Consider the following 18,212-nt stretch of genomic DNA (forward strand, 5'->3'; position numbering starts at 1 on the left):
ATCTGGAGCAAAGCTTCACCTGTGGAGTTTCCTACTGTCACGCACCTATTAAAGAGGCAGCAGCCCTGTCATTAACAATCTCAGATAATAAAGAAATAGTATTACCATTTCCTAAATAAAAATGGCTGAACTCCGCTACAACTTTACCAGCTTGTAGCAGGCAGAAACCCACCAGGTACAGCAAGGAAGAGAAGTGATAGGGAGAAACGTCCACTGCTGGATCTTTCCGCCTGGCAGGGAGAGAGAACGAGGCAGCGGAAACCAGATCCCAGATCCGGACTTCTTTGCGTTTAGATGAGCTACAGAAAAAGGGCTTCCTCTGTATTCCTAGAGAAACCAGTCAGTGGGATGTAAGACAGAGCAAAGATCTCCCCTCTTTTAAAGACGGGTATGCATCTTGCTGGACCCTTAATTTAACTGAATGGCAGGCAGAAATCCAACCGATGCAGCTCATGCCCACCTTCCCTTGCACGGAGGTGCCGAGATGGGAAGAAACAGCCACTACCTATTAAAGGCAGAAGAAGGGCAGAAAAGGGGGAGTGTGACACCCCCTAAAAAAACACACAAAAAAAACCCGGTTCAAAACTGCCTGCAGTTAAATGAAGGTTTACTCCAGATTCCTGGAGAGGCCACTGGGCGGGATGTAAGGCAGTGCTCTTTTAAAAGCGGGCAGGCCTCTTGCTGCGCCTTTGATTGAACTAAACTGGCAGGCAGAAATCCCCCCGGTGCAGCTCAACCTTCCTTTCCCAGCATGGAGGTGCAATGATGGGCAGAAAGGGACCTGAGATATAAGGAAGGCAGAGAGAGAGAGAAAGAGAGAGAGAGAGAGAGGGAAATAAAGTTTCCACTACCCCGCCCCCCCCTTGCAATAGATGGATGGATGGATGGGGAGATCTGCTCCAAATCGGCCAGCGTTTAAACAAGGCCTCACTCCGGATTCCTAGACAGGCCAGTGTGGGTGGCATGTGAGGCCAAGCCTCCTGATGTCAGGGGCTAATCCGTCCCCTTCCTGCTTTGCTCCCTCCCTCCCTCCTTCCCCTCGTGCGTGGGAATCTGGAGTCCGGATTTCCCAGGAGCCGCAGGAGTGAAGTTTGGCATCTGGGCTGGGCTGCAGGAGGGGTGAGTGAGACAGGGCCGGGGGGGGGGAATCTTATATTTTTTTGGGGGGTGGGAGTGAGACCAGCTTATTTTCCTCCCCTCCCCTCCTCCCTTTCCTCCCTTCTTCGCCCCTATCCTCTCCTTTTATTCCTCCCTCCCCACCATTTCCCCTCCCAATACACTGTTGTTGTTGTTTGTTTGCAAAAGAAAAGCAGCGCCGCGCAAAGATCCGCGCGTGGCATGCCTAGCCGCGCAAAGATCCGCGCGCGCGCAGACGCCGCGAGCTCCACCCGCGCAGAGGAGAGCAGGCGGGCGCCGCTGGGGGGGGGGGAGGAAGGTGGGGTCCCCGTCCCGTGACGCTCGCCTGCCGGCTGGGGGAAGCCCAGGGCTGGCTCGCCCCCTCCGGGCATGCGCGCAGGGGGGGGGGTCCCTTTTCGGAGCATGCTCACGAGGGACGAGTGAAGCCGACGCGTGCCCTTAGCGGGCGCCCTCAATTCTGGGAAGTTTCTTCCCCTGCTCCTTTGCGGTGGGGGGGGGTGGGAAGGGGGGATGTCGCCCCAATATTAATTAATAATTAGTGATATGCAGGATGAACTACGAGAAGGGAAGTCATTGATTTAAGATTGTTTAAATGAATATTTTGAAATGTTAATTAGAAAATTTAATAAAAGTTATGTATCAAAATTAGTTAGTTAATTGTGGTGGGGGTCCCCCAATATTCATTCATTGATTGATTGATCACTCTACTAATTAATTAATTTGTATATTGCCCTATACCCATATATCTCTGGGCGGTTCACCACAATAATCTCTCTCTCTCTCTCTCTCTCTCTCTACATATGGCCCACAAAATACATAATAAAAATAAAGACAACCCAACAATCCTGGGTTGTTAATATATTTTATTTTTTTTTTGTGAAAGTAAGCAGCAACAAAACACTCCTAGCTGAATGTGATTTGCTACAAACTGGCTTTAATGTTGTGGTTTTTTAAAATGGCTGTACCCAGCCCAGGGATTTTATGATGGTAAAAAGGCTGATAAGAAGTTGAGTCGATGATGAGAAGAAGCAGCAGCAATGTTTTTTTGATAAAAATAAAAATAATGAAGTGACGGTGGTAATATTTTGATCAAAGTGCCGTGGGTGACAGCACCAAATGGTGCCATGGGCAACAACAGCAACAGAAAGTGATGGTGCTCTGTACTAGTGAGAACCATGATAAAGAAAGTACTGTTAATAAGCAATGTATTACTCTTATTATTATTTATTTACATATATTTGTTTGTTGTTGCTGCTGCTGCTGACTAAAAAAGCTAACGTATTCAGATAACTGTGCCCCTCAAGCTTCATTCAAGTGGTTCATGGTGTTTCTGTGAAAAACACAATCTAAAATCTTTGGAAATAATAACAATAACGGTGGTACCTCGGGTTAAGTACTTAATTCGTTCCGGAGGTCCATTCTTAACCTGAAACTGTTCTTAACCTGAAGCACCACTTTAGCTAATGGGGCCTCCTGCTGCCGCTGCGCCGCTGGAGCACGATTTCTGTTCTCATCCTGAAGCAAAGTTCTTAACCTGAGGTACTATTTCTGGGTTAGCGGAGTCTGTAACCTGAAGCGTATGTAACCAGAGGTACCAATGTATTATTATCATTTATTAAGTTTGTATACCCCCCTATACCCGCAGGTCTCATGGCGGTTCACAAGATAAAAATCACAATATAAAAACGCAAAACACATAATCAAGAATTCTTTGCAATACAGAAAAATACAAGATACAAAAGAAACAAAGCAGAAAGCATTCACTTAAAAATCATACAGCACCTAACACAGTGCTTTACAATTGCTGCAGCAGGCAGAAAAAATAATGATAGGGTCCACTGAGACCCTCAGTAATTTTGAAGAGGGAAAAGGCTTGGGAAGCATTGCACAAAATGATGGGCCCTCTGTTGTAGTCACAATGATTAATTTTTATCTTTTCTTCTTCAGGAGGAGAAAAAGCTATCCCTTCAGGCCTTGAACATTGTCCACTGCCGTGTAAGATTCCTCCTGGTTTAAGCATCCCAATGTCCTCAGCTTTTGCTAAGAGACGCCCATGCAAACGTGAAGAGAGTGACCCATGGCCGGGAATTGTTTTTGGAGACACGAGCGCCTGAGGAAAAAGGTTTGGGAGTGACGACTGGGCAACTGTGGCCTCCTCACATCTCCCATTGCATACGGTGTCTTCAGACAGGAATGAAAATGGAGGGCCGGGAGTCGGAAGGGCTCAAACCATTGGCGGGGCTGGAAGGGAAGGTCAGGGGCTCCCACCCGGCTCCGTCCAGGACCACAAGGGCCTTTTTTGGCTGGGCATCATCACAGCAGGTCAAGCAGGAGCCGGACGAGGGCCTTTCCGACTGCTGGGAGACCCAGCTGGAAGAATTCCCCGAGGCGGCGCGGTCCCCTCCATCCAGACGAGGCAACAACGTGCAGTCGCCGGAACCCACCCCCTGGGATGACGCGAAGGAGCTTCTGGCATCTTTCAAGGGAGCTGTGGAAGGATGCCGGTGGGCTCGCGAGGAAGCAGCCCCCAGGCTCGCCCCGGACACTGGAAGAAGGGCCTTCGGGGCAGCGAAGGAGGAGGTCCAGGGCAGAGATGCTCCGAGCAGGGACACCCTCCGCCAGCGCTTCCGGGAATTCCGCTACCAGGAGGCCGAGGGTCCCCGGGAAGCCTGCGGGCACCTCTGGTACCTTTGCCACCACTGGCTGAAGCCAGAGCGCTTCTCCAAGGAGCAGATCCTAGAGCAGGTGATCCTGGAGCAGTTCCTGAACATCCTGCCCACCGAACTCCAGAGCTGGGTGACGGGGAGCAGCCCGGAAACATGCGCCCAAGCGGTGGGCCTGGCGGAGGATTTCCTGCAGATGAAGCAAGAGGCTGAGAGGCAGGAGCAAAAGGTGAGAGGTGGCTCGCGTGGAAGGCGCCGGAAGCTTGGCGGATGATAGCCAGGTGGAGAGAGAGGCTGGCTGAGAGGGGCAGTGAGGCAGGCATCTCCCAGTCAGACTGGGAGAGAACCCGGTCTGAAATCCTAGAGTCAGTGAAGACGGAACCAAACTGCATGACTTAGCAGAAAGCATCTTTCTGTTTTCCTAAGATCAGGTCTCCCAGAACCAGGAGAGGCATGAAAAGAGCAGAGGGGATAATAGGTACCATCTCAGATTGCTTGGGGAAAACCCTGGAGAAATGGAGAGATTTCAGCCTCGGCAGCTGCTTCATGGATGCGAGACCTGTCAGAGATGAGTTGCTTTGCTCATTAGGTCTGACACTCCTGTGTTGATCCTTTTTGCTGATAAAGAGCTAATTCCAGCCTGCTAGGTGTGATTTACTGCTGGCTCGCTCCTGTCAATAGTGTATAGTTTTTTATTTCTGTTGATGTAAACAGCTTTGCTGATGCTGATGCTGATTATTTTTCTTTTATTATTTCATTTCATTTGATTTTATATGATGCCCCTCTTGACTGGGTTACAATAAATTAAAACACAGTAAGACATCAACCATTAAAAACTTCCCTATACAGTGCTCCCTTCAGATGTCTCCTAAAAGTCAGGTAGTTGTTTATTTCTTCGACATCTGATGGGAGGGCATTCCACAGGGCAGGCGCCACTACTGAGAAGGCCCTCTGCCTGGTTCCGTGTTACCTTCGCTTCTTGCATTGAGGGAACCGCCAGAAGGCCCTCGGAGCTGGACCTCAGTGTGGAGGTCAGCTGGAGAGCCAGTGTGGTGTAGTGGTTCAGAGCGGTGGACTCGTAATCTGGTGAACCGGGTTTGCTTCCCCGCTCCTCCACATGCAGCTGCTGGGTGACCTTGGGCCAGTCACACTTCTTTGAAGTGGGGGAGGAAGGGAAAGGAGATTGTTAGCCCCTTTGAGACTCCTTAGGGTAGTGATAAAGTGGGATATCAAATCTAAGCTCTTCCAGGCAGAACCAAGGCAAGTGGAGACGTTCCTTCAGGCATGCGAGGCCAAAGCTATTTAGGGCTTTAAAGGTCAGCACCAACACTTTGAATTCTGCTCTGAAATGTACCGGGAGCCAATGATATGATGCAAGGGTTTGGTTTGGTTTTTAAAAAAATAAACGAACCACTGAGCTGCACTTGCCCAAAGTTTCATTCCCCCTTTCTTTTCTTTGCAGCATGCGGAAATGACGGCCGACCCAGAGAGCTCTCAGCTGGCTGCAGAGCCTTTCTCCCTGGCGGATTCTCTCCCAAGCCCCCCGGATGTGAACCTCCCTTCCCCGGAGCCCAGGAGACGGCGGGACGCCTGGTCCCGCAAGGAGACCATCGCCTTCATCGACATCTGGAAAGCGGAGGACGTCCAGATCGCCCTGGGACAGCAGTACCGCAACATGAAGCTCTTTGCGTGGATCGCCGACCGCCTCCGCGAGCGGGGCTTTGAGCGGGACGCCGAGCAGTGCCGCAGCCGGGCCAAAGACCTCAAGCGCGGCTACAAGGAGATCAAGTGCGGGAATCTCCACTCGGGGAGGGCGCCCAAGACCGCCCCCTACTTCAAGCTGCTGGAGCAGTTCCTCTGCCTCCGCAAGGGCATCGTCTGCGGGAAGGTGTGCGGGGCCGGCGTGGTGGAGCGGCTGGACAAGCGGCGCAAGAGGCTGCCCCTCAACCCCATGGCCGCCACCAGGATCGCCCGGGAAGCAGCCAGCGCCGCCCCAGAGGCAGCCGCGAACGAGCGGCAGTACGTCATCCCCTTGCCGCAAGCCTCCCCTCCCAAAGAGCTCCGGGGGGCGGCCGCCGAACCGGGCAGGCAGGCCCGAAAGCCGTCCAAGGACGACGATGTGCCGATCGTGGGGAAAGAGGAGCCGCCATGGGGCAGTAGTGTCCCCTTGCCCTCCCCAGAGAACCCTGCTGAACCTCAGGTGTCAAGTGAGTGGCGCTTTTATCTGTGGCGCTTTGTGGCTTGGGCACAGTTTTTTTGTGGCATACAGTAGTTAGTGACGCTTCAGGTTACAGACGCTTCAGGTTACAGACTCTGCTAACTCAGAAATAGTACCTCGGGTTAATAACTTTGCTTCAGGATGAGAACAGAAATTGCACGGCAGCGGGAGGCCCCAGTAGCTAAAGTGGTACCTCAGGTTAAGAACAGTTTTAGGTTAAGAACAGACCTCCAGAACGAATTAAGTTCTTAACCTGAGGTACCACTGTATAATGGCTGTGAGGTGCGATGTCAACGTTCTCCCTCCTCTGTCGGAGGCAGAATGTGTGTTTCGCTTATTTATTTCGCAAAATTTATATTGTGAAAAAGAAAACGACCAAACCTAAAAAGCAGTTTGTGAAAAGAATAAAACCATGAAATTACCAGTTAAAAGGAAAAGTTAAGAGCAGCCATTTACGGATTGCTTATTGAGCCCTCACTTTGGCCAGGACTTCCCATCGCTTCACTTGCCAATATGAGGGCAGAGGGGGCAAATACCCAACTCTTACAAGTAGCTCCCATTTCTGGGTTCCAAGCCTAGGGTCAAAGTAGACCAATTAGCTTATATCAAAGCAAGTGAATGTAAACAGGTATGAGCTCCCATAAGAGGCAATGGACTCTCCTTCCTTGGAAGTTTTTAAGAAGAGGTTGATAGTCCATTTGTCATGGAATGCTGTCCTGTGAAATGCTCTCTCTTCAAATGTCAAGGGATAAAGAACTACATAACATATAGAACAGGGGTAGGTAACCTACGGCCCGGGGGCCGGATGCAGCCCAATCGCCTTCTCAATCCGGCCCACGGACGGTCCAGGAATCAGCGTGTTTTTACATGAGTAGAATGTGTCCTTTTATTTAAAATGCATCTCTGAGTTATTTGTGGGGCATAGGAATTCGTTCATTTTTTTCTTCAAAATATAGTCCGGCCCCCCACATGGTCTGAGGGATGGTGGACCGACCCCCAGGTGAAAAGGTTGCTGACCCCTGATATAGAAGATACCTGAAGGCAGCCCTGTATTGGGAAGTTTTAAATGTTTGATGTTTTGGTATGTTCTGATATATTTTGTGAGCTGCCCAGAGTGGCTGGGGAAACCCAGTCAGATGGAAGGGGGTATAAATAATAAAATTATTATTATTATTATTATTATTATTATTATTATTATTATTATTATCAACTGCCATATCATGAAGTTTAGCTGGCGACATATTATGTTGTTGGAAAGCTGATAATTTCCCAGCCCTGCTGTGGAGGAACCTGGTCCTGGGCTGCATTGGGTATTTTAGTGCCAACACCTTGAACTTGCCCCAGTTTGACTAAAGATTCTCACCCACAATAGTTACACCGAAATGTCATCAGATAAGATGTGTGTTTTGTGTTTGCATGCGTCTTTTCCTTCAGGCCTCGAATGTCCGTGATTCTGTGACGAGGGCTGATGGCTGTTTTATTTCCTTCACTCCTTCTCCTTCTTTTTGTCTCTCCTCAGGCGCTGCGGAGGAGCCGAGAAGGCCGACCGCCGGCAACGTGGATCGCATGCGCTTCCGGCGGGAGCGCAACTGGCGCCAGCGATTGGAGTCTGCCCGGCGGCCGGCAGACCCCACATCCTCCCCGGCGATGGCGTCCTCCTCCAAGGCGAACGCTGATCTTGTGGACGCACTGCGGCAGCTGCACCGGCAGGACCTGCAGGCCTTCGAAAACACCCGGCAGGAGGAGCGTGCTGAAGACAGGCAGGAGAGGCGCCAGGAAAAGCAGGAGCGGGAGGAGGACCGCGCCACCACTCACCGCATGATCGCGGCCATCGAACGCTCCCACCAGACCCTGGCTGACCTCATGGGCAGGCAGACCTCCGCCATGGAGGCCATTGCGACGGCCTTTTCGACCCCGAAATACCCCTCTCCCAGCCTCTTTCCGGGGTTCAGCCCTCCGTGGTCGGCCCAGCAGGCCGCTCCCAACTCCGGGGAGAGGCAGGCCAGCGTCTCCGGGAGCAACACAATGCCCTTGCCTTCCCCCACTCCTGACGAACCCGGGGTGCACGTTCCTGCTGGGGCACAAGACTTGGCTCCAGGACCCGACCCAGCACCGGGCCCCCTGTGTCCCTCCACCAGCCTCGAGCCTTTCCCTCCCTTAACGAACCCGAGTCCCGGAGATTCGCCAGCCACCTCGCTGCCAGCTCCCGTCACACACCCCAGCGCCACTTCAAAGCAGAGCCAGAAGAGGAAAAACTGTGACTGAGCGACATTTTGCAGTCCCCCACACTTTCTCGTCTGACCAGGTGGTTCCCACTGCCATCCTGTTCCGTTCCTTCTCCTTATTGATTGCAGTCTATGGAGTTTGTCATTGTTCCACCTTCACGTCTGCCTCACTTTTTTCCCTCGCAAACAATGCTGGATCATGCCAAAGGGGGTCTCTGCAGTCCAGCATACAGGTCGGCCAGCTGGGGAACCCCCAAGGAAAGAAGGGTCAGGGCCTGTGGAACGGTGTTGGGACAACAATGAGGGAGAAGAGGGAGCAGACTTGGGAGAAGAGGTGTCGGAAGCTGAAGGGGTAACAGGGCTTAGTGAGCGGGGAGAGTGTGTGGCAGAGAGCAGCCCAGAATCAGAGGCAGAAGCTGAAGCAGGAGGGTGGGAGGAGAGAGTATTCTGGCTGGTGAAGAGTCACGGATGTCTCACCTTCCTGCTGCAGCAAGTTCCCTTCCCCCTTGTTCTCCCAGAACCAGGAGAGGCATGAAGAGGACGGAGGGGCAGTTAGCTTTATACAGGCACAGTCTCCGATTGCTCGGAAAAGGCCCTGGAGAGGAGGGGAGTTAGGCAGCCATGGGGAGGCCTTCCGTCTCAGCAACTGCTTCATGGAGGAGATCAGTTGCTCTGCTCATTAGGCTCCTGTACATATCCTGTTTTTGCTAATAAAGAGTTAACTCCAACTTGCTTGGTGTGATTTACTGCTGGCTCACTTCTGTCAATGTCTCAGTACCCGCAGAGCAGAATCCGAGAGCAACAGCCCAACGCTCCCTATTTCTGATCTCCAGTGACTGGTATTCAAAGACATATTGCCTCTTGACAGGGCTAGTAGCCACAGATAGTCTTATCCTTCACAAATTTGTCCAACATTCTTTTAAAAGCATCCGAGTTGGTGGCCATCACTGCTTCTCATAGGAGCATATTCTCAGCCTGCCTGCTTTTTTAAAATAATTATTATTTCATGCACAAAGTTTTCATCAGCATAGGAAAGTGATATTGGCATGATTAGAGAACTTCAGCTTCTGTTTTTGTTTTTTTAACCCCAGATAGCAGGCTTCCATCTTATTTCTTATTTGGAAAACTTTTTATGCACCATCATAAAGGTAATCTTTCAGTGGTGTGCATAAACAGAAAATTTACTAATGGCACACACACAAAATCAGCCGCATTTACTAATAATACAGACATAAAACCAGCCAGGTTTTCATTAATTGATTTAGAAAGATTAGTAAGCTGCTGAATCGAATTGCCCTTCAATCGGTGCATACCAGGGTTGGGAAGCCTGTAGCCATTCGGATGCTACAGGAATCATAATTGTAGAGCTGGAAGGGAACCCAAGGGTCATCTAGTCCAACCCCGTCAGTACAGCTCTCATCATCCCTGACCATTGGCCATACTGACTGAGGCTAATGGGAGATGAAGCCCACTGACATAGGGAGGGCGGCAACCTTAGTGTACATTATAAGATTTGTAGGATAAAACACAGCTAAAAGCCACAAAATTATTATAAGATCAGTATCCGTAGAAGGATCAAAAATGCAGGTGAAACCAGCAAAACCTTCAAAAGCAACCTAGGTGACTAAATCGGGGCGGCCCAACTTTTCATACCAAGTGGGCTTCACAAGTACTCCTACAGGGAACCTACTGTGGGGATGGAAGCAAAGCCAAAATCACATGCTCCCCTCGGCCCTCGTGCTGCCTTCCCAAAGCCGGATAAGCAAGGCACCAGGATTTAGGAAGCAGTCACCACTCTACTTAATCTATGCACCGAGTTTGATTTTCATCTTTTAAATTTTGTTCCGTTGTTATAACTGTTCTCTCCGTTTTATTTTTTTTTATAAAATTTTTTATTGGTTTTACAAAAATTTTAAAGACAAACAAACACGTAAAAAGACATACAAACACGTATAATTTCGTAACATTTTTTTCATAAACTTCTTTTCCGGGACTCCCCCATACCCCCCCTTTCTGCATCCCAATGTCCAAAATATTTTTTTTTAGCAACTTCTTAATATTCCTTTCCAACCTCTGTCGTCTTAATCTTTTCTATAATCTTATCTCATAACACTGTATCCCTTTTTTCCTGAAAATCTCAACATTCTAACATTCATCAAGTTTATAATAGTCCTTAAGGTAGCTTTTAAATTTTCTCCATTCTTCTTCCGCCGTCTCTTTCCCCTGATCACGGATTCTGCTTGTCATCTCAGCCAATGTCATGTAGTCCATCACCTTCATCTGCCATTCTTCCAGAGTGGGTAGATCTTGTGTCTTCCAATACTTTGCGATGAGTATTCTTGCTGCTGTTGTAGCATACATAAAGAAAGTTCTGTCCTTCCTTAGCACCAATTGGCCGACGATGCCCAAGAGGAAGGCCTCTGGTTTTTTAGGGAAAGTACATTTAAGTACCTTTTTCATTTCATTATAAGTCATTTCCCAGAAGGCCTTAATCTTCGGGCATGTCCACCAAAGGTGATAGAAGGTACCTTCAGTCTCTTTACATTTCCAACACTTGTTATCAGGCAAATGATAAATTTTTGCCAGCTTGACTGGGGTCATGTACCACCTGTAAACCATTTTCATAATGTTTTCCTTTAAGGCATTGCATGCCGTAAATTTTATACCGGTGTTCCACAACCATTCCCAGTCAGCGGACATAATGTTATGGCCAATATCCTGTGCCCACTTAATCATAGCCGATTTAACTGTTTCGTCCTGTGTATTCCATTTCAGCAGCAAGTTATACATTCTTGATAATGTTCTTGTAGCACCCTGCTTGTGGTTAACGCTTAGCTGGAATGAAATATTCAACGCAGCAATAGAGAAATTTAAAATAATTATTTATTTGTCAGACAAATAAATGAGAGGCACAGTGGTATATGGTTACCAAGCTCTGGCCTGGCCTCCTGCCATTATGGCCAGCCCTTATATTCCCTTAATCCAGCCCCCTTTACTCCTCCTGTGGCTGCCTCTGTCCAATCAGCCTGGTTGAATTTCCTATTGGCTGATTGCTATATCCAATCCTAAAAGATACACCCATATCCTCCTGTCCTTATAAGGAACACAAAGAGCTATATATTGTTACATCTATAAATGACAAATAAGCAGTAATATATCTTACATGTGTCTCAACAAGGAATCTTAATTACCAGCTCACCTCTTGCCCTCCTTGCCCTATTGCCTTCTAAAACAAATGGTTAATCTTAAATTTTTATCTTAAACATATGTCAAGGATCTTGAGTTTCACATCAACATTGAAAGATCTCCTTCATTTGAAGGTTTCCAAACAAATGCCTGACAGCCATATATCAGGACAGCTTGGACGGCGTCTCTTTGTCTAGCAAGAGGGCTGGGCTGGTGTCTGACTTAATTCCAGGATAAATACAACTCTTTACAACTATATGAAATAAGAATCTAGCATTTCTAAATCCTTTGCATAATTATATTTAAGACAATACATAACATAGGTAGCCTTTTAAAAAGAATAAGGTCTTTGTAAAGTAGAAAAGGGAACTCAGTATAAAACAGTTTCAGAAGAAACCTCTTTAGTTTACATCTCCCCCCCCCCTTCTCCAGCCAGTTGCTTTGTTTCCATTAGCTCTTCCCAACATTTATTGCCCTCAAACTCTCTCAGTTCAGCTTTAAAAAGACTTCCCAAAATTTCTGCCAGCTAGATGCTTCTCCATTTGGCCTTTAACCTTAGAAAGAAGATCTGGCTCATTTTTCTGGGAGGCACATTGGCATTATTTTACTATTTACCAACTATTAATTATGTTTATCTCTGCCTTTTTTATCTTCTATAACATGTAGGGTCAGTGCCTTACTCAGTCTGTAATTTCAGCTTTTACGACTTTGAGAATTGTTTTCTGCTATCAATCAAGGGGCCCCTTTGTCTAGGAAAAACATTGCCAGTGTTTTCTTAAGCAGCTAGCCTTCTTGCCTGGCATGAAACTTTTGAAAATCTTTTAGGCTCTCTCTTTAATATACAAGTCCTGATCAAACATTAATAAAATGCAGGCTTATGCCTGATGCCTCATTCCCCCCTTTCAAGCTCAAGGACCTTCATCCCAAGTGTCCTTGATAGCTTGACCTTCATCATGTTCCTGAGGTAAAGCTCGGTATAGGGCCATGATATGAGGTAGAGTTTCATTTGAAACCATCTTGCTAATTGTACTTCTAAAACATGAAATGATACATGGCATCATACATAAAACCATTACCACTACTGTCAAGAAAAACAAGCAAGACAATAGTATCCCTTTGAGTCCTGTGACATTAGGTAACCAATTGGTGAGCCATCCCATATCCCATCCTTCCCATGTTTGTACTGGGACATGTGCTATATTCTCCATCTTTGTGGCCAACACACGGATTGCCTCACCATTATCTGAAATGTTAAAGCAACAGGCATTCCCTGTCAAGTTCAAGACTCCACATAGGCCTCCCTGCTTGGCAAGTACATAATCCATTCCCATTTTCAGCTGCAAAATGGCGGCTCTACTTTCATCCAACTGTTGTGCAATAAGTCTCAAACTCTTGGCCGTTGCATTGGTTACAAGTTCCACTACTGCTTGCAATCGAATTATTCTGTTTAGATTATAAATAGGATCCCGTGCCCCTTGTATGAGCTCACCAGGATTCCAGGAGGCAGGATCATAATAGGCTATAATGCGCTCTGGTGGCCAATCATCAGTACCGCTCCAACTTTGGGTACTTCCTCCTGCTATATGAGAAATATCAGCGTTTCTTCGTGTTCGCTTGGCCAAATTAGTGGGCATAATCCACATTGGTGGTAATACCCATCCCAGGAAACAAGTCCCACTCCATTTGGAGGGGAGTTTCTTGTATGCCCATTCTCCACATATCCACCACAACCATCGGGTCTGAGGTCTTTGGTACGTGGAGTACAGAAGGCGAAATAGCAAAAGAGGTAGAGAGTTCACAGTGCAGTATGTTAGATTGCCTTTTTCTGTCACAGTTATGTTCCATACCACTTTCCATGCATGAATAAAAGGAGGTGCACAGGGCAAGGCATTCCGAGTTCGATAGGTAGTATCGTGTGCCCAGGTATTCTTAATATTATCCCAAGTATAGTGACAATGAGAAGAGCCTATCATGGTAGAATCAGCTGCATTTGATGATTTATGTACACAGAATTCCCCTTGTACAGGTATAACTCGTAATGGTTTAGTTGAGTTCCATCCGGGGAAATTCTGTATTTCTGTTTGGTGTGGTATTTCGCTTACCATACCAATGGCATCTAATGGTATCGGTAGTAAGGGCATACCTCCCTCTGAATCATCTGGCCCAAGAGAGCAAACAAGGCAATTGGTCCTATTTGCAACATTGGCTACCATTTCAGCTAAACCTACCCACATATTGTGGTCATGGCGGAATCCATATTTAGTCAATTTGGTCAGATTCAAGGACCCTTCCCCTTCCCAAGGGATCAGGATTAATAGAATCATGTTGATGTCTAGCATATGCATTCCTCCCACAAAAGATTACCTTATTGTGATAGCAAATAAATATTAGTCCCAATATAATTCCCCCAGTGACAGGAATGGGGAACCACCAAGACCAAAACATATATCCCGAGGATCCCCAATGAGTAATATCTGATAATTGTTCCACAAGGGGGTGGGCAGTCAATTAATTGTATAAGAGAATCTTTCCTTTCACAATCGCTGGTTCAGATGCTCCTCAAGCTTCAGGCGTGCGCAGGTCAGCCAGCTTCCAGGTTGTGGCTGCAGCAGGCCGGTCGTCAAATGTTGCCCGTGACCTAGCCCGTTCCCGGTAGGGCTAGATACAGGGGTTTTTGGAGAGAGTCAGTTTAAGAGGATTAGAGGGGTCACCTTTGCACGTCCAACTGCCTTCGGACTTCTTCAAACGGGAGTGATGAATCCAGGGGGTCACCTCAGCTACCTTCACCGCTGTTGGAGTAGAGAGCAAGACGGTGTAAGGTCCACGCCACTTAGGTGCAAGTGGATCACGTTTCCACTCTTTCACCCATACGCTATCGCCAGCCTGGAACTGATGAATCGGCTCGGCAATGCTGCACGGCGTGCGCTCGAGGGCCCACCTGTTAAGAGAAACAAAAACACGGGAGAGAGATTGCACTTGTCCCTGTGTCACATGGTCTCCTATTTGTTTAAGATCAGCTGAAATATCCTGAACAAAGGAGGGCGGTCTCCCATACAGGAGCTCAAAAGGTGACAACTTAAGTCTTTTTGTGGGTGCACACCGAACACGAAACAGTGTTATGGGTAACACATCTACCCATCCCAATCCCGTTTCCTGGGTTAATTTTGCCAATTGGGTTTTCAGAGTCCGATTCATTCTTTCAGTTTTCCCTGAACTCTGAGGCCTATAGGCTGCATGCAGTCTCCATTTCACTTGTAGGACTCGACATACTTCTTGTACTACTTGATCAATGAACGCTGGCCCATTATCACTTCCAATGCATCTAGGTAATCCAAACCTCGGGATCAATTCAGTCAGGAGTCTCTTAGTTACCTCTCGTGCCTTTTCAGTTCGGGTGGGAAAAGCTTCAACCCATCCGGTAAGAGTATCTACAAACACAAGGAGATACTTGAATCCCTTAGAAGGGACCAGCTCTGTGAAGTCCACAATTAGGCTTTCCATGGGGACATATCCCACATGTTGGATTCCAGGAGGTTGTACCGGTCCCTGCCTGGGATTGTTTTTAGCACAAAGAACACATTTCTGTGAAATGCAAGTTGCTAATTGTGATAGATTAATAATATACAACTTCCGACTGAGACTCTCTCTGGTTGCAGTACCGCCAAGGTGAGTAGATTCATGATAATTTCTTACAATTGTGCCTGCTAGATGATGAGGTACATAAATCCTATTGTCCGGCAGGATCATCCAACCGTCCTTCACAACTGCTCCTTCCTGTTCAGCCCACTTCCTCTCTTCTGGGGTATAGTGAGGTTTAACTTCTTCTGGAACTACCTCTGGTATGAGGGCTGCTATAAATCCTCCCACAGGCTTTTGGGCTGCCTCTCGGGCTGCTTTGTCAGCAGCATGATTTCCTCTGGTTATTGGATCCCTTCCTCGTCCATGACCTTTGCAGTGCATTACAGCAATCTGTTCTGGAGCCCATACTGCTTCTAACAGGGTTTCTACTTCAGGTCCATATTTCAAGGCCTTCCCGTGGGCTCCTATTAGACCTCTTTCTTTCCATAGAGCACCATGTGCATGCAGGGTTAAGAAGGCATATTTATTTTATTTTTTTTATAAAATTTTTATTGGTTTTACGAAATTTTTAAAGAACAAACAAACACTTAAGAAAACAAACATACACGTATAATTTCATAACATATTTTCATAAACCTCTTTTCTAAGACTTCCCCATACCCCCCCTTTCTGCATCCCAATGTCCATAATTTTATAGCAACTCCCAATTGTTACTTTCCAACCTTCATCATCTTAGTCATCTCTATATTCTAACCTTATGTCACTGTATCCCTTTGTTCCTAAGAACCAAAACACTCTAACATTCATTAAGTTTATAATAGTCCTTAAGATATCTTTTGAATTTTCTCCATTCTTCTTCCGCTGTCTCTTTTCCTTGATCACGGATTCTGCCTGTCATCTCTGCCAATGTCATATAGTCCATCACTTTCATCTGCCATTCTTCCAGAGTGGGTAGATCTTGTGTCTTCCAATACTTTGCGATGAGTATTCTTGCTGCTGTTGTAGCGTACATGAAAAAAGCTCTGTCCTTCTTTGACACCAATTGGCCGACAATGCCCAAGAGAAAGGCCTCTGGTTTTTTAGGAAAAGTACATTTAAGTACCTTTTTCATTTCATTATAGATCATTTCCCAGAAAGCCTTAATCTTCGGGCATGTCCACCAAAGGTGGTAGAAGGTACCTTCAGTCTCTTTGCATTTCCAACATTTGTTATCGGGCAAATGATAAATTTTTGCCAGCTTGACTGGGGTCATGTACCACCTGTATACCATTTTCATAATGTTTTCCTTTAAGGCATTACATGCCGTAAATTTGATACCGGTGTTCCATAACCATTCCCAGTCATCTGACATAATGTTATGACCAACATCCTGTGCCCACTTAATCATGGCTGATTTGACTGTTTCCTCCTGTGTATTCCACTTCAGCAACAAGTTATACATTCTAGATAAATTCTTAGTGGTAGGTTCTAACAATTCGGTTTCTAATTTTGATTTTTCCACCTGGAAGCCGACTTTCCTGTCCTGTTTAAAAAATTCCATTATTTGACGGTATTGAAACCAATTTTCCACTTTATGTTTCAATTTCTCCTGGCTTTGTAATTTGAACTTATCTCCATCCTGTTCTAAGATTTCCCAATACTTCGGCCATCCGACCTCCATATTGAGTTTTTTCACAGCATTAGCCTCCACTGGTGACACCCATCTAGGGGTTTTATTTTCCAATAGATCTTTATATCTTATCCAAACATTAAACAATGCTTTTCTGACAATGTGATTTTTGAAGGCACTGTTAACTTTATCATACCAAAGATATGCATGCCAACCAAAGGCGTTATTGAAACCTTCCAGGTCCAAGATGTCTGTATTCTCGAGGAGCATCCATTCTTTGAGCCAGCAAAAAGCTGCTGCCTCATAATACAATTTTAGGTCCGGCAGGGCAAAACCCCCTCTTTCTTTAGCATCTGTCAGTATTTTAAATTTAATTCGGGGCTTTTTGCCCTGCCAGACAAATTTCGAAATATCTTTATGCCACCTCTTAAAACATTCCATCTTGTCAATAATCTGCAAGGTCTGAAACAAAAATAGCATTCTAGGCAATACATTCATTTTAATTACTGCAATTCGGCCTAACATTGACAGTTTCAAATTTGACCATATTTCTAAGTCTTTTTTAATTTCTGACCAACATTTCTCATAGTTGTCCTTATACAAATTCTGATTCTTGGATGTTAGATAAACCCCTAGATATTTGACCTTTTTGACCACAGTCAAACCTGTTTCCTCTTGAAATTTCTCCTTTTCCATATCTGTTAGGTTTTTCCCTAAAACTTTGGTTTTTAGTTTGTTCAACTTAAATCCAGCTACCTGGCCAAACTGTTGTATTATTTCTAATACCTTTTTCGTACTAGTGTTTGGCTCTTGCAAAGTCAATACTAAGTCATCTGCGAACGCTCTTAACTTGTAATGTTTAGCTCCGACCTGCACACCTTTAACCTGCTGGTCATTTCTTATCATATTCAGCAAGACCTCCAGAACTGTAATAAAGAGTAATGGGGAAATCGGGCACCCCTGTCGTGTTCCTTTTTCTATCTTAAGCTCCTCAGTCACCACATTATTTACAATCAGTTTGGCCTTTTGTTCAGAATATATTGCAGCCATACCATTCTCAAAACCCCGGCCTACCCCCATCCTATGCAGATTCTTCTTCATAAAACTCCAAGAAATATTGTCAAAGGCTTTCTCCGCGTCCACAAATATCAATACTGCTTTAGTGTTTATGTTCACCTCTAGCTTTTCCAGAATGTCTATAACATTCCTTACATTGTCCGCCAGGTGTCTTTTAGGGAGAAAGCCTGCTTGGTCCTTATGAATCATCTCCATCAAAACTCTTTTGAGTCTTTTTGCCAAAATGTCTGCAAAAATTTTGTAATCCACGTTAAGCAATGATATTGGGCGGTAGTTCTTGAGTTGGGTCTTTTCAGTCTCTGACTTTGGTATGAGTGAAATGTATGCCTCTTTCCACGATTCAGGTGCCCTTTTTCCTTCAAGGATCTCATTACAAACTTCTCTTAATGGTTGAATCAACCATTCCTTCAGCGATTTGTAGTATCTAGAAGTCAATCCATCTGGTCCCGGAGATTTGCCCAGTTGCATATTCTGAATGGCAGCCTCTATCTCTTGTTCTGAGATTCTCTGGTTCAAGT

The 18,212-nt window shown here is 46.3% G+C and overlaps 1 protein-coding gene across 1 annotated transcript; it reads left to right on the forward strand.

Moving 5' to 3' along the window:
• Positions 1–1,003: 1,003 nt before the first annotated feature.
• LOC308580490 (uncharacterized protein) lies at positions 1,004–8,971 on the forward strand. The gene is made up of 4 exons (XM_081182202.1): positions 1,004–1,119; positions 3,085–4,029; positions 5,263–6,007; positions 7,538–8,971. Exons 2-4 carry the CDS (start codon positions 3,331–3,333, stop codon positions 8,281–8,283), a joined length of 2,190 nt encoding a protein of 729 aa, XP_081038328.1. The 5' UTR covers positions 1,004–1,119; positions 3,085–3,330; the 3' UTR covers positions 8,284–8,971.
• The last annotated feature ends 9,241 nt before the right edge of the window (positions 8,972–18,212 follow it).

The sequence above is a fragment of the Podarcis bocagei genome (genome assembly GCF_964188305.1).
Source record: "Podarcis bocagei genome assembly, chromosome: 2".
Lineage (NCBI taxonomy): Eukaryota > Metazoa > Chordata > Lepidosauria > Squamata > Lacertidae > Podarcis > Podarcis bocagei.

Excerpts from the sequence above, each read along its gene's own strand:
- LOC308580490 (XM_081182202.1), top strand. The coding sequence starts at position 3,331 with ATGAAAATGGAGGGCCGGGAGTCGGAAGGGCTCAAACCATTGGCGGGG. Across the intron at positions 4,030-5,262 it reads CTGAGAGGCAGGAGCAAAAG|CATGCGGAAATGACGGCCGA; the intron begins GTGAGAGGTGGC and ends TTTTCTTTGCAG. Across the intron at positions 6,008-7,537 it reads TGCTGAACCTCAGGTGTCAA|GCGCTGCGGAGGAGCCGAGA; the intron begins GTGAGTGGCGCT and ends GTCTCTCCTCAG.